Genomic DNA, 16,566 nt, shown 5'->3' on the forward strand with positions numbered 1-16,566 from the left:
AATGGATTGAACTCTTCTATAATAGGCCTACATGACCTATTTGGGCTGAGAGTTCTTTCAAACCAGGCACCTTCTAGGTTTTATACTTTAAAACCAGTCCTGGCTGATGAAGTGTGATGGTGACATCATATTCTCCAGTCAAACTGTGCTGCTGAAATGGTGAAGTTTGAGGACAGCATGAAAAAATAAGTGAGGTGAATGTAGCAGGTTCAGAAGTACCAGTACTACACAGCTGGCTAGTTCACATTGGCTGGGGTTGAGTTCCCTGAAATTCAGAAGAAAACAACCTCAGCATTGCTCCAACCCAAGCCATTCTGTGATCCTCTGATTCTGTGATTCTGTAATTGTATGTTACATGTGTAAGGTGATGTTAATTGGCTTGTTTACTAGTCCTTCCTCTCCTGCCTGTCCTCTTATCATTTGAATAACAGCTAATTACGTGTGGTAAAACAGCTGTAATCTATCTTGTAAAAACAACTGAAATTTCTGCAGAATGATGCATACATTTTTACTTAGCCCTATATTAAAAGTGCACCGACTGATTGTAATGCTACAGTGTAGTGGGAATGTTGGCATCTTATTTTCAGGGCAGACTCAGGGCCTGACCATGTGGGATGTTAAGTGTTGCCAGCTCAAGAAATTAGTGTCTGTCATTTGCATGAAAAGCACTGAGAATTCCTGCTGTTTCACAGGAGCGAGCATCAAATGGAGCACACAGACATCACCTGCTTGCTAGCTGGGCATCTCTATTGCATTAATTTGTGTCTGCTGTACACAAATTGTGTTTTAGTCTTGCACATGGGGAGGAGTAAATGCACACATCAGTACAGGTTAGGGGCTGACCTGCTGGAGAAGAGTCTGAGTCTGCACTTGAAGGTGTCAGCTGTGATGAGTCTTGCTGGTGTATTTCTATCCCAGATTTCCCAGATATCTGTGCAGGTTGGTGGGTCTCAGGTGCTCAGGGAGGACTGGATTTATTGTACACTCTATAGTTGATAAAGGGTAACATCAGCCCCAGGTGAGCTGCTTATCTCACTTTGGGGTACATGTGTTACCTGTCCCTGCAGCCGTCCCTTGAGCTGCTTCACAGAGAGACACATCAGAGTTACTCCATGTGCAGACATCTCTCTGCTGTGCAGGCGCTCAGCAGCCCTGCTGCATCTCCAGGAGGCTGTGCTACCTGATGCTGAGATCCTCTGTTCAAACACAAAAAAATCCTCCAGATCAATCTAGACAACTGTTTTAGGTACACACATGAAGAAATATCTAGGGAAATCCAGATATCCAGAAATCTATACGTTAGCTTTACAAATAAGGATGCACACGGAAAAGAACTAAACTGCCAATGATAAAGTACACCTTAAGCAGACAACACTCATTTAACTTTATTTTAAAGTATGCTTTTAACAGCCATTTTTCTGGTATGAATTACTAATATAGATGGTGCTTGAACCTTGAAGTGCACACTCTTCTCTTTTGTTTAATATAGGCTTGTCAGCCCATGTGGAACATGGTGCAAAGGGAGGTGGTTCTAAGGAGACACCAAGTGTGAAATGTCCTGCTGATGCTGACCCTGACTCCTACAGTTCCACACTTGTGGCAGAAGACTCTTGTACTCTGCTGCAAGAAGATGCATGCCTTCCAGATGTGGACCATCATTGTAATGCAGCCACATCCCTTCTGAGACCTGAGTCTCCTCCAGTGAGCCTGGGGGAACAGCACAGTGCTGCAGTGCTGCAGCGTTCAGGTGGTACTTCTGGGGAACTGAATTTACATCAGCAAAATACCAGTATGGAAGTATCTGCACTTCCAAAATCTCAACAAAGTGAAGCAGGAGCTGTTGTGCTTCCAGGTGTACTAGCAGCTAACTCGTGTAGCAGCGGCACTGAAATGGAGAGTATAACTGTATTGGCATATGTTGCACAAAACTCCCCAGCAAAATCTGTGGACCAAAATGTCCAAGAACAGGAAAAGGTGGGTACACTATTGATTGGCAAAGTAGAAGCTTCTCTGGGTACTAATGAGAGCTGTTCCAACCAGTCTGTCTTAAATACCGTTGTGAGCACTTCACAGGTTGCTGTAGCTGATTCAGAGTTTTCTGACGTCAAGACAGTGGATGTTTTGAAGCCTGACAACAGCTCAGTAACAAGAAACGACAACGAAACTTGTGAAAAAATGGAATTTCAGCCATCCAAAAGCAATGCAGGAAAAAAAATAGACACTGCTGCATCTGTGTTAGAAGCAGGTTGCTTGCTACCTCCCAGCAAATTGGAAGTATGCTTTAAAGCAGAAATACCTAGTCCTGTTTCAGAGGATAACCATGTCAGTCAGCAGACCTGCACATTGCAAGCTTCTGAAAAGCTTTCCATTGAAAGTCTGGCCTCTTCAAGTTTGGCTGGGCTGACATGTAATGTCTCTTCTAACGATGACTGTAAGGAGTACCAAGTAAGCAGTACAGCTTCTCACAGGAAACCAGAGAGAGACAGTCAGTCCTCAGAAGAAAATATACAAAGTCTGCTAAAGACTGCTGCTGCAAAGCCAGTTAGGTTTACCATTGCACCTGCATGGCAAAGATCTCTCTCGGGGGCGTCAAATTCCAAGGAAGATTCCTATATCAGAAGTTCCCCAACCTCCCCTATAAGATCAGAGTTATTTGAAGGAATAACAAAACAACATGCAGACATCCAGGATTCTATGAAAAACAACCCCAACAGATTTGATCGAGATTGTAGGGAAGGTGATTTGCATTTGAATTCTTCTCTGGAATGGGCTGACCATGAAGCAAAAAATGCTGAAAATCCTTTTGGGGTCAAATTAAGGAGGACATCTTCTTTACTGAAGTACCAGAGTGAAAGTTGTGCTGAGTCTCCAAAGCTGCTCCCCTCAGCTGCTCCCACTGTTTCTGCTGCAGTCAAGGAGGATCAGAAGCCAGGGAGCATTGGGAAGCCACCTCCAAGCTTTCCTGGTAGCACAACATCATTTTTAAAACAAGCCGATCTAGAAGACAAAAATCCTCCCAAGACAAGATCAGAAGAAGGGACAAAGAAGCAAAATGGTACTAAAACTTCAGGTATTTATGCTGTGCTTTTACTCAAACATTGTAGAAAATGCTGACCTTTGAAAAAATGGCAAACAATAGATAAAATTCTCTTGAAGAGGACCAAACTCAGCCTTGAGCTTGTTATTACCATCATTTCATAGCTTGATGATTTAGCCAGTCAAGAGAATTCTTGGCTTATCTTAATGAGGGGTGTGTTCCAGCAAGAATAATGTCAGAATAAGAGCTTAAGAGCATCTGGAACATTTCTGGTGCAACCTATTTCTGCATGTAGTTGGAGTTTTAACACAGCTTTGTAAAAGTTGCTGCTGTTCTGCAGTTAATTTTCCAGACTGCAGTAGTTCAAACCTTAACTAGGAGTTGCACTGGGCATGGTTTTTTTCCTATAGTCACTTAATTTAAAAAACTCAAAAGGCAAAATGGTAGCCTGTGTTTTACAGCCAACATGAAAAAATAATGGTTATCTTACTGTAATCTGCAATGTAAGGATGTTGTTTCAAAGGCAAAATCCGGTTCACAATGGTCTCAGTGGGACTTCTGCCATGGACTTAAATGGAAGCATAGTTGGGTAAAAAACTCTAGAATAAACAGAAAAATGGTTATTGCCAAGGACAGGATCATCAGGGAAGGTAATTTTATCTCCCTAGTGTTCAAAGGGTATTACAGAAGCAGGATTTAAAACGGAAAACACTCTAGCTTTTGGCTGATTTGACCTAAATCCCTTCTTTATTTCAAAAATATTTCTTTCATAGAAAAAGTATTCTCTCTACATTTGGAAACTGCTTCCTCTGAGCCGGCTTGGATCTCCATGGCAAAACTAAAACAAAAGGGTTTCCAGGACCACCCTCTTGCCAAAGAACAGAAGGCTGAAGAGCAAATCTTGAGCAGAGTTGATCAAGAGGAGGTAGAGTACCAAGTAAAGTTAACTGGGGGTAAATCCTTCACCAAGAGCTGCTGTGCAGTGCAGCAGCTTTCTCACTATTGGTGCCCTACAGACAGCATTCACAGATCTGCTCCAGTGCTTCTGTTTCACTGCAGAAACTGTACAGAAGGTCTGGCTTCTCCACTGACTCTTGCATATATTTCCTGTGCAAGCCTTAAATTCCTGCTCAGTGAGAAAGAGAGGATAACTTGCTTGCATGTGCAGTGACCCTGTATTTTTAACAACTATCTTACTTCTTGCCCTCTTGCTCCCTAACTATCCTGTCTGGCTTTTCCTGCATTTCCATAGTTAGATTTGGAGATGCTACCAGAGCTCTAATGGCAAGCTTAAGGAACACAGCTATCTGGCAGGTTTCTTATTTGCATTCTCGTTTTCTCTTCCTCCTTTTCTAGCAAGTCATCTGTGGTAATGAGAACATACAGAGGAACATGCCTTCTAGCTTGAGGACTCAGGAGAAGAAACCACAAATGAAGACCAGTGTGTGTGCTGCAGCAGGTATTCTCTTTCAGCCACATCTTTACATAATGGATATAATTTACACCAGTGAGTGGTAAAAGTGGTAGGGAATGGAGAGTGGTGATGCACTGGAACAGGCTGTACAAGGCGGTGGTTGAGTCACCATCCCTGGAGGTGTTCAAAAACTGTGTAGATGTGGTTCTGAGGAACATGGTTTAGTGGGCAGTATGGGTGGTAGGTGGATGATTGGGCTACGTGATCTTAGAGGTCTTTTCCAACCTTAATGATTCCGTGATTCTATTCTTTTGAATAATCAGCATACTTTTTATGAGTCCTGTTCAGACTGTAGTTTGCATAGAAGTCATATATGTGCTAGGTCATGTGTTTAAGTTTTATACACACTGGCTTTTCAGCAGAGAAAGCAAGTGATGCGCTTTCGTCTCCACTGTCAGTTCATGGAATGGCATTTAAACAGAACGGTGATTTATTACTGGCAAAGATCAATACTAAAAAATGTTTTCCAGGGAACAGTTGAAGTTGGATAGTGTCCAGAACAGCGCAGCAAAAAGGTCGGGTCTTCAAGACCGCCAGTCAGCCAGGAAATACTGATGGGAGTGGAGTTGTTTAGTCTACAGAAGGACTTAATTTGCTGCAGAGAGGAAGCTCATGCCCTGCATGAGCTTAGAATGCACTGGGGAGGCAGAAAAACTTCCTACCAATAGAGAGTACTGATATACCGAATAGGATAAGGTCTTCTTGATAGTCTGCAGTTTCCATTGTTGGATATGTTTAAGAAGAGGTTAGATAAACACCCATCAGGAATAATATAAGTAAGAGTCAGTTCCACGCCTGGGAGAGCAGAGGTTGAAAGGCCCTTCTCCTGCCCTATTAACTCTGATTCTCTGTATGAGAAATGCAGGGGAAGAGTGTGACTCAGACATTGTGACTCATATGCCTTTTCCAGGGCTACTGCTGGGCTGCAGCTTATACCTCCCTGCTCACTCAGTGTGGTGCCAAGCACGCTCCAGCTAGGTACAGATAAGCCAGCTCTTCTGCTGTACGAGCATCTTATGTGAGCTGAAAACTACTGATTTCAGATGCTGCCTAAGAAGATAAGAAATGCCTCAGTTGTCAGAGGAGTGGCTCTGATCCAGATTCCTATTGCTGACACTTTCACTACAAGGCCACTTTCCCCTTACAATCCACAGCACCCAGAATTCTTGTTATTAGAGACACTAAGGGGTTACATCCCTGCCTCTTCCCTACGGTAGCTGTTTATAGACCATTTATCCCTTTTTGAGTTTACAAGTGCTACAAAATGAGCTTTCTCTCTTACTCCAGGCAGCTGACCAGTTGAGAATGTGCACCTGCAGGGAGTCTCTATGTCAGTTGCTAGTCGAACTATAGGTAGGGGATGAAAATACAATCTTTTTTAGAAAGTATTCTGTTACAGGCCAACTTCATCTCACGGTTTTAGTTGCAAAGTGAGAATTTTGCTCAGATTAAATGGCAGTCTTCCTTTGAAAGGCTGTCCCAAACAGGCTGGATTTCTGCATTGAATTATCCATGTCTTGGAAGCCATGCACTCTTCAGCAGAAGCCCAGAATTACACAAAGCATGCTGCTGCTCATCCCGTAGAACTCATCCCGCCTGTCGGCCTTGCAGCAGAATTTTTCTGCATCACCTCTTCCCAAGGACTGACCTAGTTTCCTGATAACCATGGACTATTTCTCCCCTCCAGGAATAACATTTTTGGGATAGTCTTCCACTCTTGGAATGTCACAGAGAACTCTAACCAGTGCCGATGTTTAAGGAAAACATCACCCCTTAACTACTCAGAAAACCACACTTTGGAAACACTCAGCACAATCAGCACGTGAGCAGGAAGTTAGGAATCCCAAATGTAAACTCTCCTCTTCCTATTCAGTTCCCATTAGCACAGCCAGCAGTTTACCCAGTTGAAGGTGCTATTGGTGGAGGAGATATAGATTCAGTATCCAGAGGAGATGCTTACTTGGATTTTGCTTTTTGGCTTATGTTAACTTGAGCAGTTTTCTTCTCCCATAGTAGATGGCTGAGGACTTGTGTACAATTCTGCACATTCTGTACGCAGCAGCAAAAGCCAGGACAGCTCAGTGTCAGCTAAGTTTGGAAACAAATTCCAAGAAATCAGATACTTATGCAACTGAGTGCGTTTGGTTTGTTTTGCTGTGACAGCCCATGCCCACATGTTCCCATAACCATGAGAAGACTACCTAGCTTGCCTCTTCTCTCTTTCACTTTACTCTAAGCATGGTGAGGTTTGTCTCCTGAAAAGTGAAAACCCATTTTCAAGATTTCAGTACACTTAAATTCCTATATCCTCCTAGATGCTTTCAAAAAAATGTGCTGTGTATGTAGAGCTGCAGCCTGTTTTTAGTGGATAGTACACTTGCTCCATTATTCCTAAGTATAGCTTACCTCCTGCAAGGATAGCAGTGAGTCAGGGCTGTGAAAGGAGACCTCCTGCATGGAGATATGGAACTTCCTTAGCTTTGATTTGGAGTGTGGCTGATGAAGCTGATTGACAGTTTTCATCGATTTAAGTGTGTGCAAGATCAACCTTCCTGTACTTAGTGTTGCACAAGTCCCTATGTGGCCTCTGTTCTTGTGCTGGAGCACAGCAGCCTCATCTTGCCAGCCACATGCCACACACAGGCTAATGGGGTACTGAGGAAATGTTTTCCCAGCTTGACTTGGACATGAAAACAGTGTCCTGTATGGGCTGAAAGGGATGGAGAGAGCACAATGTTGAAAGACTTGTGAATCATATCTTGAGAAATGTGATGCCCCATGCCAGGCTGTCTGAAGTCATCAATCTTGAAAATTTTCTAAGATGGAGGGAGGATGCCTTTTCTAAACAGTAACTCAAAGCCATACAAGGAGTCCTATCTACAGTCTTTTGCCCTTTGTGAGGATGACAGGCTTGTGTTAGGCTGCAATTAAAGGAGCATCTAGCTCCTCCAGAATCCCACCTTCTTGCATTTGACCTCTACGTAGTGTTTAACAATATTGCTGGAGCAGAATTGAAAACCATATACCAGTTTTCTTTTAAGCCTTCAGTGAGCTCTTGGAAAGAGTCCAGCGGAGGGCCACAAAGGTGGTGAAGGGCCTGGAGCATCTCCCCTATGAAGAAAGGCTAAGTGAACTGGGTCTGTTTAGCCTTGAGAAAAGACGACTGAGAGGGGACCTGATCCAGGTTTACAAATATCTGAGGTGTGGCGGCCATAGTGGTGAGGCCAGTCTCTTTTCAGTGGTACGTGGAGACAGGACGAGGGGAAACGGACATCAGCTGCAGCATAGGAAGTTTCGCACGAATGTGCGTAAGAACTTCTTCACGGTGAGGTGACGGAGCACTGGAACAGGCTGCCCAGGGAGGTTGTGGAGTCTCCTTCTCTGGAGATATTCAAGTCTCGCCTGGACGCCTACCTGTGCGACCTGGTGTAGGGAACCTGCTTTGGCAGGGGGTTGGTCTCGATGATCTCTAGAGGTCCCTTCCAACCCCTACAATTCTGTGATTCTGTGATTCTGTGAGCCTGGGGTGATCCTTGCCCTGCAAGTATTTTGCTTCCATTTTCCTTCATACTCAGTAGTCTTATTCCCAGACATTCTTGCTAGTCACAGAGCAGAAAAAGGCAGTGGAGCTCCTTGCTTTGCACTGTCTGTCATGGCAATTAAGAGTTTGAAAAGATTAAGAAATGAGTTAGCCCTGAAGATGTGTTATAAAAATATCTGGGGCTTCAGGTTTGAAGAATTTTGAAGAACATTTTCATACGTCAGGGGCTAGACACTTGCTGTTAGCACTGAGGAGAAGATTCTTTTGCAGACAGCTTTGTCAACTAAAAGCTTGATACAATTTTTTCCACTGCAGTAGCTAGTCCTAGCCTTCATTGTAGCTGGACCAGATAGTGCCAGCGATATCCAGTTTAGTAATTTCTCTGAATTCTATTCTTGAGTCACAGACATTCTGGGCTGTAAAATGATTTTCTTTCCAGAGAACAAAAATATTACTGGCAGAAACTGAGTTTTTAACTCTTTAGTCTTCTGAGGAGTGATGGATGTCTTCTTGTTGGCAGGTAAAGTTGGACCTGTTGCTCAGGAAGCATCTGTGATTCCTGCTGCTGAAAAGGAAGCAAGACACTCTTCTAATCTGCCAATGACACCATGCAGTCCTGCTGAACCACCCTGGCTATCCCTGGCCAAGAAGAAAGCCAAAGCATGGAGTGAAATGCCCCAGATTGTACAATAGCAAATGACATGGACATCCTTCTTTGTACTGTCAATAGCTGCATTAACTCCATTTAAATCCTTCACTGTGATCATTTTTTTGAGAAATTAGAGCCTTAGAACTTTTGTTCAGACTGCTGTATGTAAATATACAGTGAAGAAATGCCATCTGGGGCTCAATTTTGAAGTATTAGCAAGCAGAGGATTTTCTACTACCAACTACTAGGAAAACTTGATCATTATGTCATACACTTATGTATTTGACTAAAAGACACTGATGTTCCAAGAAGATGTCCTTCAGGCTTTTGAAATGTTTCCCTTACAAATATGTTTCTCATGTTTCCATGAATGATGTAGTGTTTTGTGCAATGTGGCTTTGGCTAAGGAATTAATGTTTGCTATAAAATAGGTATGATGCTGTACAATGATGCATCATTGTGACTCATGGGCATTGATGTCATCACACTTGTGTGTGATGGTCTGCATTTGCTTCTGATTGCTAATGGACCTATTTTGTGATAGCTGCGGGATCCAAACAGCACTGTGAGTTGGAGTAATTTTGCCTTTTGGATAATTGAAATCACAGTGCTGTAGGTCTTGTGCTTTGCTCAGTGATGCCAGGTGGAATGACCCAGAGACACATGCCTCCTTTTCTCTCCCACATCCTAGAAAACCATCATGCTCTAGCATCCACTCTGTTTTTGGTTGTCTGTTTGGAAATCTGGAATAATCTACCAAAAAAAACCCACAAACCAAACCCCCAAAAAACTCTTTAATTATGGCAAAGAGTGCTTTTTTTTTTTTGTGAGATTCATCAGCAAACCCTTTCTCTTAAAGAGTGGCAGCGGATGGAAACTCATTGCTACCTGGAAATTCACAGCATGTTTTCAACAAAGGCCACTCCATTTTTCACGTTCTTGTGTGATAAAGGGGCTACTTTCCCCCATGTGTCATCTATCTTTAACCAGTAACCCAACATCAGTCTAAAAATGCCATCATTGAAGGGAGCAGACTATTGAAAGAAAAGCTTTATAAAATGATGTTAGTGGCTTAAAAGACAACAGCACCTACAGGTCCCTTTTGTTGCAGCATTGCACATTTACAATTCTTGTTTACAGTCAGTGCAAACTTTGAAGGCTGACTTGGCTGATGGGCAGTTTTTAGTTGGATAGGTGGTAGGTATTTCTGAGGAAAAAGTTGTAGGATTAATTGCAAAACAAAAAATAGGCGTCACATAGGAAGACTTCAGTCTTCCAGTCTTGGCCCAAATTTATATATATAGATCACAATAATTGAAAACAGTATTAATTAGGAGCTAGATTGTGGACTCTTCTATATAGGTGAAAACTTAACCAAGTGGGCACACTGAAGCTATAGATTGTTTGTTTCGTACTAACACAAAAAAGACTAAGAGTTTCACTGCTGGTTTGTTAATCCAGTCCTATTTTACTACTTGTTTTCTTTATTTTAACAGTAATTTCTTCTTTTGCAAGGATCTGAAGTATCTGTATTCCTCTGAAACTTTTGAGTGTAATGTAAGTGGACATACTCAGCTTTGATTTCTGAAGTTCTGTCCAGCTGCCACCCCATCAGACACTTACTGACCCTGTGTAAAATACATGTATTTCCTTATTCAGCAAACTCTTCTCTTTTGGTTAGTGTGGATTGTGGTCTTTTCCCTAAAGTACTGCAAATGTTACTAGAATCTCTCTGTCCTTGTTTTCACTTTTGATCTTGTTTCCATTATGTTTGGTATGTACATATGCTTTTGTAATCCTTGTCTTGAAGGAACCCCTTTTGTATTCCTTTCTCATTTTTATTTTACTATTAAATGTGGTTGTCAATGGTGACGATGCAATTCCTTGGAAACAGTGAGCAAGAGATGGCCCTCATTTGGAAAGGGAGGAAAGGAAATTGTAAGGAAAAAATTAAAAAGAGGTATTTGCTTAAAATGTGCTCTCTGTGTGGATATAGTGCATAGATCTTGTTTTGGGATGATTTTGTGTGATCTGGCACTGATCAACACCTGTGGTCATACTAATAAGGTTTCCTAAATCTATTTAAAAATGTAAAACATCATCAGACGGCTGATGGCTCCTTTTGTTCTGGGGCTGCTGCAGCTCCTGTAGGTCATGGTCAGCTTGCACTGCTGAGATCGCAAGGAATTTTGTGAATACTCGTTTGAATGGATTTCAGAGTTACTCACCAGCCACTTGAGGCTGCTTTCAGAAAGAAGAAAGGAACATGAGAATCATGTGATGCTGCATTTGGTATTTACTTGCCTTTCTGAAGTTATTTTATTCCAGTTTCTTTCTACAGCCAAGAGGACAAAAAGCATGGAGAGGTAGAAATCAGAACTAAACTCACGTAACCACAAGATGAGGTTTTAAAATCAACATTGAATCACTGGTGATTTATTGATACATTTATAAAAGCTGACTGTTGCATTCGTGAGGCTCTGAGTTCCCGCTGCCCACTTGTAGATTGTAGGTGATGGATGAGTGCAGATAACTACCACAGTAAGCTCATTCTGCATGGTTAAAAAAAAACAACACCAAAGAAAGATGATTATTTCCAAACACAATCACTGCTTTTGGAAATAAGCTGCCTCAAAGTCACATTGCCAAGAGTGTAACTGTGAGGTTCTGTGGCTCAGGGCCTTCAGCAAGTGATCTTGAGGGCTGTCCCTGAGATGATGCCCTGCACTCAGGGCTGGCCCTGGGTTTCAGCTGGCTTTGGTGCTCCTGTACAACAGCAGAGGGTGCTAGTGCCATCCCCGAGGAGAACAGGGCTTCTGGGTGTTGCAGAAAGCAGATTTCCACTTGCAACTCACTATGCAGTATCACAGTTGGGAGACTGGAAGCTTTTGTGAAAGTGGAGGAGACAGAGTGAGCTGTACTGCTGTTTGTGATATAATGGAGGTTTTGGAGCTATGGAGTGCGGAAAAAAAATGCTTTATCTCATCACAAGGAGTCACTGAAAACTGGAGCCACTGGTAGGGAGTTCAGTTATGTGAGGAGGCCACGCAGGGGGATACGTGACTGCATCCAACAGGGAATCGCAGTTTAGAATTTTAGTTCTACTGCTCAGAACACCTGCTGCCTGGCCAAAGGCTGATCTTCATCCGGGTACAGAGTCTGATGATTTTATGGGCGAGATCAGAGATACAAACAGCAACTTGGCATGTACCTAGCTGGAGATTGTGGAGGTCCCTCTTACTGTAAAAGTGATCTATAATGAATTGGGCTAAAAGAGACTGATATGTTATCATCCAGCTGTGAATCAACTTACAGTTAACTGGGTTTGCAGGCAAGTAGGAATTAGTCCATTTAAACAAAGAAATAAAATAATCCAAAGCTATGCACTACTGTCAGTACTCCAAAACATTTTCATTACCAGAACAAGGCATAACATCTCCTAAATATACCCAAAGAATCAAAAACTCTAAACTTCAGATATAACCATGGAGCCAGTCCTCATTTCAATGACCGTGGTTTAGAAGGCCTTCAAATAGTGAGGAATGACTGACCATTCTGAAAACTCTACTGTCCTGTTTCCTGTGTCATGTTTGGACAGAGAAAGTCCCCTAAGCAGCAATAGACTCTTTTTAATTGCTTGAATTTAATATATACTTAATATTACAGTAGAACTTCTCAGCTTAGAAAGGTTGAGCTTGTCCCGTTTGCTCAGTTAAGTGCTTTGCAGATCAATACAGAAAAGACATTAGGCTGTGATGATACTTTGTCTTTCAGAACTGTTACTGGAAGGATTCTAGTAACCACAGAGGCAATTAGCTGCCTACAGGGTCAGACACTTGTCCCTCTTTGTCTTTTCCTCTAGTGTGTGCTACCCTACCTACATTTACATTAGGCTTCCCCTGGTTTGACAAACATCTCATCAATTGTCACCGAAATGTCGTCAGTTATGGTGTGGAACCTCTCACATTTAGGGAATCCTGACATCTGTTTAGGATTCTGGCCTTGGTTTCTTGCTTGGTACACTTGCATTCTATGTGCATTTTGGTTTGTACTCAAAGAGTCATTATTCATTATGGGGTATTGCTGTTCTTACAGCCTGAGTTAGTTCTTGCTACAGAGGTTGAGTGCAACCTTTTTTTTTTTTTTTTAATAATAAAAATATTTTATAGAAATAAGCAGGTGGGATAAACTGCAAATTCCAAACTTGGAACACAAAACCGTGCATCTTTATAGATGAGAAAAGTTGCTAAGATATTTCCAGCTGGATGAATGAAGGGGCATGGTTGGATGAAGGTGAATCTGTGGAAGAATGATGGCACAACTCAAGAAACAAAAGGCTCACAGTGGGATGCTGCAGTGCAGCACTTGAAATAACAGTGCTGTGCAACATAGCTCCTAAGAAAGGAACAGAGCCAAAGTTCTGCAACTTCTCCCAGCTTTAGGGGCAGATTATTGGAAATAGTGAGATGCTATTATTGTTCCTATTGTGTGAGGAGGGATTTAAAAGTAAATTCTTTTAATAGCTGTTTTCTTTAGAGGCAGTTCAGAAAAACCTACAGGCTGTTGATGTAAACAGGATTATTGTCCACCAATTCCTACTCTGACCTATGAGCCAACCTAGTTTGAAAACTACAAGTAGGTATGAAAGCCACTGAAGTCATGGAGTATTTCATTAATATAATTTTGTCTGAAACAGAAATGAAAAAGCAGAAAGAAGGGACTGGTACAAACATTCCAATACAGAAGGCTGTTCCATACCTGGAACTCTCATCTTTTCTTCTTTCCCCCTCAGAACAGGTCCTTAAAAAAAAAAAAAAAAAAAGAATACAGAGAGTTTCTTTCTCTAAACTTTTTACCTTTTCATGTATGGGATCAAACCTACTTTTTTCTTAACTTCTTTTCTAGCTAGCCATGTTTTACAGGAATCCAATGAAAAGCTAACGAGTTCAAGATTGCATACCTGTCAGTATTGGCAATGCTGCTCTGCTTAGAAATCTCCTTAACCTATTTTGTTAAGCAATTACAGTTGATACTCCATTATATTTTCCCTACTGTCTTATTCTGGCCTCCAAATTAGTTTTAACTTACAGGTATTTTTCCAACATAGCAGGGTGAGGTTGAGTGTTCCCAAATTAGAAGCTTGCCACACTTTTCTGGAATATGTTTCTGTGGCACTGAGGTAACTTTTTCCCAAATTACACAATAAGGCCATTGTAGCAATGGCAGCAATGTATGGGAAAGGGTGGTCAAAGTCCTGGGGCTGTGTTGTGTTTCCATAGAGCTCCTCACAGCAGCCTTCCTTAACGGTGCCATTGGCACTGGCAGAGCTAACAAGCAGGAGATGTTGCTGGCTGCCTTCTATGAATGCGTCACTCCTGCTGGCCTAAGTACTGGCTGTACATTGCTAGTGACGTGGGCAAGTGAAGAAAAGAAACAGTCGTTGAGAAGCAAACAGAGGGGAGATGTGCCCCCCAGAGGGTCAGCGTGTTATCAGTTGTACATGCAGGAAGAAACAACTTCTGTGGGCTTTGTGAGCTGTGAAAGTGTGTTTTATTCATATGACAGTAAATAAAGTGACTTCTCTGTCACAAGTAGATGCACAAGTTAGGATATATCTACATAAAACCAGAGCTGCGTTTTAAACTAAACAGGCACTTACTCAGCTTGGAGCCTGAATCATGCATATTGCAAAGGAGAGGAAAACATATGATCTGTTTTAGAAGAACATTTGTAACATGATAGAAAGCAGAGCAGCAAGGTCCTAGGCTGGAGCAAGTGAGAATTCATCCAAATAAACAGCTGTGAGGACACCATTAAAGGAAAGAAGCTGCTTACTTTAAGAAGGCCTCAAGTATGCAGGGAGCTCCAGAAGGACCCCCATCACATCTACTGCCAACCCTTAAACGAGGCCTGTGAAGGGATGGCTCCTGGCTCCACACATTCTGGTCACTCAGCTGCGCTGCATGCACCTGAGCTCCCCTGGGTTGGCCCTGCCTTCCCACCAGGTGCTCCATCACTGCTTCAGGGTGTGACTTAGCATTTCATAAGCCAACAGAAATTCTTACAGCATTTCATAAGCCAACAGAGCTCTGCTCAAAGATCAGTGACCTGATCTGTATTCACATGGAAGGAAACCAGAGGTGCTTGAAAACAGCTTCATTTTCTGTGTTTTCCATTTTGTGTTTTCCATCTGTGCTTGACAGAACAATTTATTACATAAGCACTCTTAGTGTTATGATCTCTTATGAAAACAAGTGTCTCCTTGCTTCACTTTGTTTATAAAAAAAGAGCTCTGACTGTGAAGATGTGCTACATACGGAGAGAGAACAATCAACAGGAATATTTGCATTGCATATTAAGTGCCAGACATATTGACATCATTTTTCACTTGCTACTTGCCTAGTAGTTTCAGACAATAACTTATTGCCAGAGCCCAGATTTTGCGAAGCACTCTGGCAAGGATCAGAAAAGTGTGGTTTTTTGATTATCGTATTAAAACCACTGCTGGGAATGATGCATTATAGAGGAATTACTTAATGACAACTTTATATGAGACTGTAGTAGAGCAAGACATTGGTACATTCCTTCATAAAAATGAAGATACGTTTCTAGTGTCTCCTTTCACTTGCATATTCTACCTGGTGGCCTGACTAGAAATGGCCTTTAATTCCTACATATATCAGCTGGAAGCAGTAAGCTTTGTGGCCCTGCTCGTTGACTTTCCTTCAAAATAGCAGATGGCAAACTTCCTGCCATCTCCTCCAAGCCTCTGGGTTAAATGTGATCCTGTAGCATAGAGCTCCCAGAGACCTCAGGAAGGGCACATCCATGTCCTATACATGGCTCTTCCCACATCATGCAGACTCCAGCAATGCAACTCAGGGTGTAAAGTGATAGGGGCTGCTGTGACAAAGGATGGTGTTGCCATCTCGAGCCCAGCATCACCGGATGGTGGGAAGTTGGGTGTTACCACCTGGGAATCCAGGGCTGGAAACCAGGTCAGCATGACTCTGGAGCTGTGATCAGCCTCAGACCTCCTGGACACAGCTTTGGCTCATACAGCAGGGCCTGGAGGGCCTCGCTCCCCAACAGACAATGTAGCACCACCAAACAGCGTGATCTGAAGGGTCTTATGGTATAGACCAGAAGCTCCAAGAAAATGCACTTTCCCTAAACCAGGTTTGATAAGGTGCTTCTGGGCGCCTTTACAATCCAAACAGGGAGTAGCTGCTCCATGCAGCGTGCTTGCCTCTGCTCCAGCAGTCACTCACCTCTGCAGGACCTTTTGCTTTTCTTCCAGACAGAAGCTCCCTGCTGCAGTACTGCAAAAGTATCTGTGCAGCTTCAGCACAAACATCTGAGTGAGCTGCTGCCAGGCATTGTCCAAACGTGATCTCTGGTGTCCTTCATGGTACGTTCAGTTAACATGGTGTGGTGGTTTTCCTACAGCAGAGGTGGCCACATGACTGCATGCACTGATTTGGCCAGTTGCAGCAGTTCACATGTAACAGTAGTCTTGTTTGCAACTCTGCTTTGTCACTGAAGCAGACAGTGGAAATGATATTTGTAATACTGCTTTATATTTTTTTCTGCCCTTTTTCATTTGGATTTCTCCTTTGGAGGCAGAATTGAAAATGAGACGATATAGCCATACTGCCAGGACCAATTCATTTTTAGAGTCTGCCACTCCTTTTGAAAGACAGCTTGTGTCCCTGGAATGCTGGAGGCATGGCAGACAGCAGGGAGTATCACTCTGCAGGGAACTCGGGCTGCCCTAAGCCCACAGCTCTCCCACCCGAAGTCAGTGGCTCTGCTCCTGTCCTGTCACTGCCTTGCAGGCACAGAGCCTCAGCTTTTAGTCCCCT

The 16,566-nt window shown here is 42.7% G+C and overlaps 1 protein-coding gene across 10 annotated transcripts in view; it reads left to right on the forward strand.

The window, feature by feature from the left end:
- LOC104912215 (uncharacterized) overlaps nt 1–10,675 on the forward strand; it is a 53,729-nt gene extending 43,054 nt beyond the window's left edge. For 9 of the 10 annotated variants that reach the window (XM_085230792.1, XM_085230794.1, XM_019618313.3 and 6 more), the window contains 4 exons: nt 1,490–3,070; nt 3,811–3,962; nt 4,394–4,496; nt 8,573–10,675. In XM_085230792.1, the coding sequence (XP_085086918.1) occupies nt 1,490–3,070; nt 3,811–3,962; nt 4,394–4,496; nt 8,573–8,745 (2,009 nt within the window). In that variant the 3' untranslated portion in view covers nt 8,746–10,675. The remainder of the gene's footprint in view (nt 1–1,489; nt 3,071–3,810; nt 3,963–4,393; nt 4,497–8,572) is intronic. The other variant, XM_031554708.2, reaches the window with a different exon arrangement.
- Nucleotides 10,676–16,566: the final 5,891 nt, after the last annotated feature.

Source organism: Meleagris gallopavo, chromosome 9 (genome assembly GCF_905368555.1).
Source record: "Meleagris gallopavo chromosome 9, MGAL_WU_HG_1.1, whole genome shotgun sequence".
Classification (NCBI taxonomy): domain Eukaryota; kingdom Metazoa; phylum Chordata; class Aves; order Galliformes; family Phasianidae; genus Meleagris; species Meleagris gallopavo.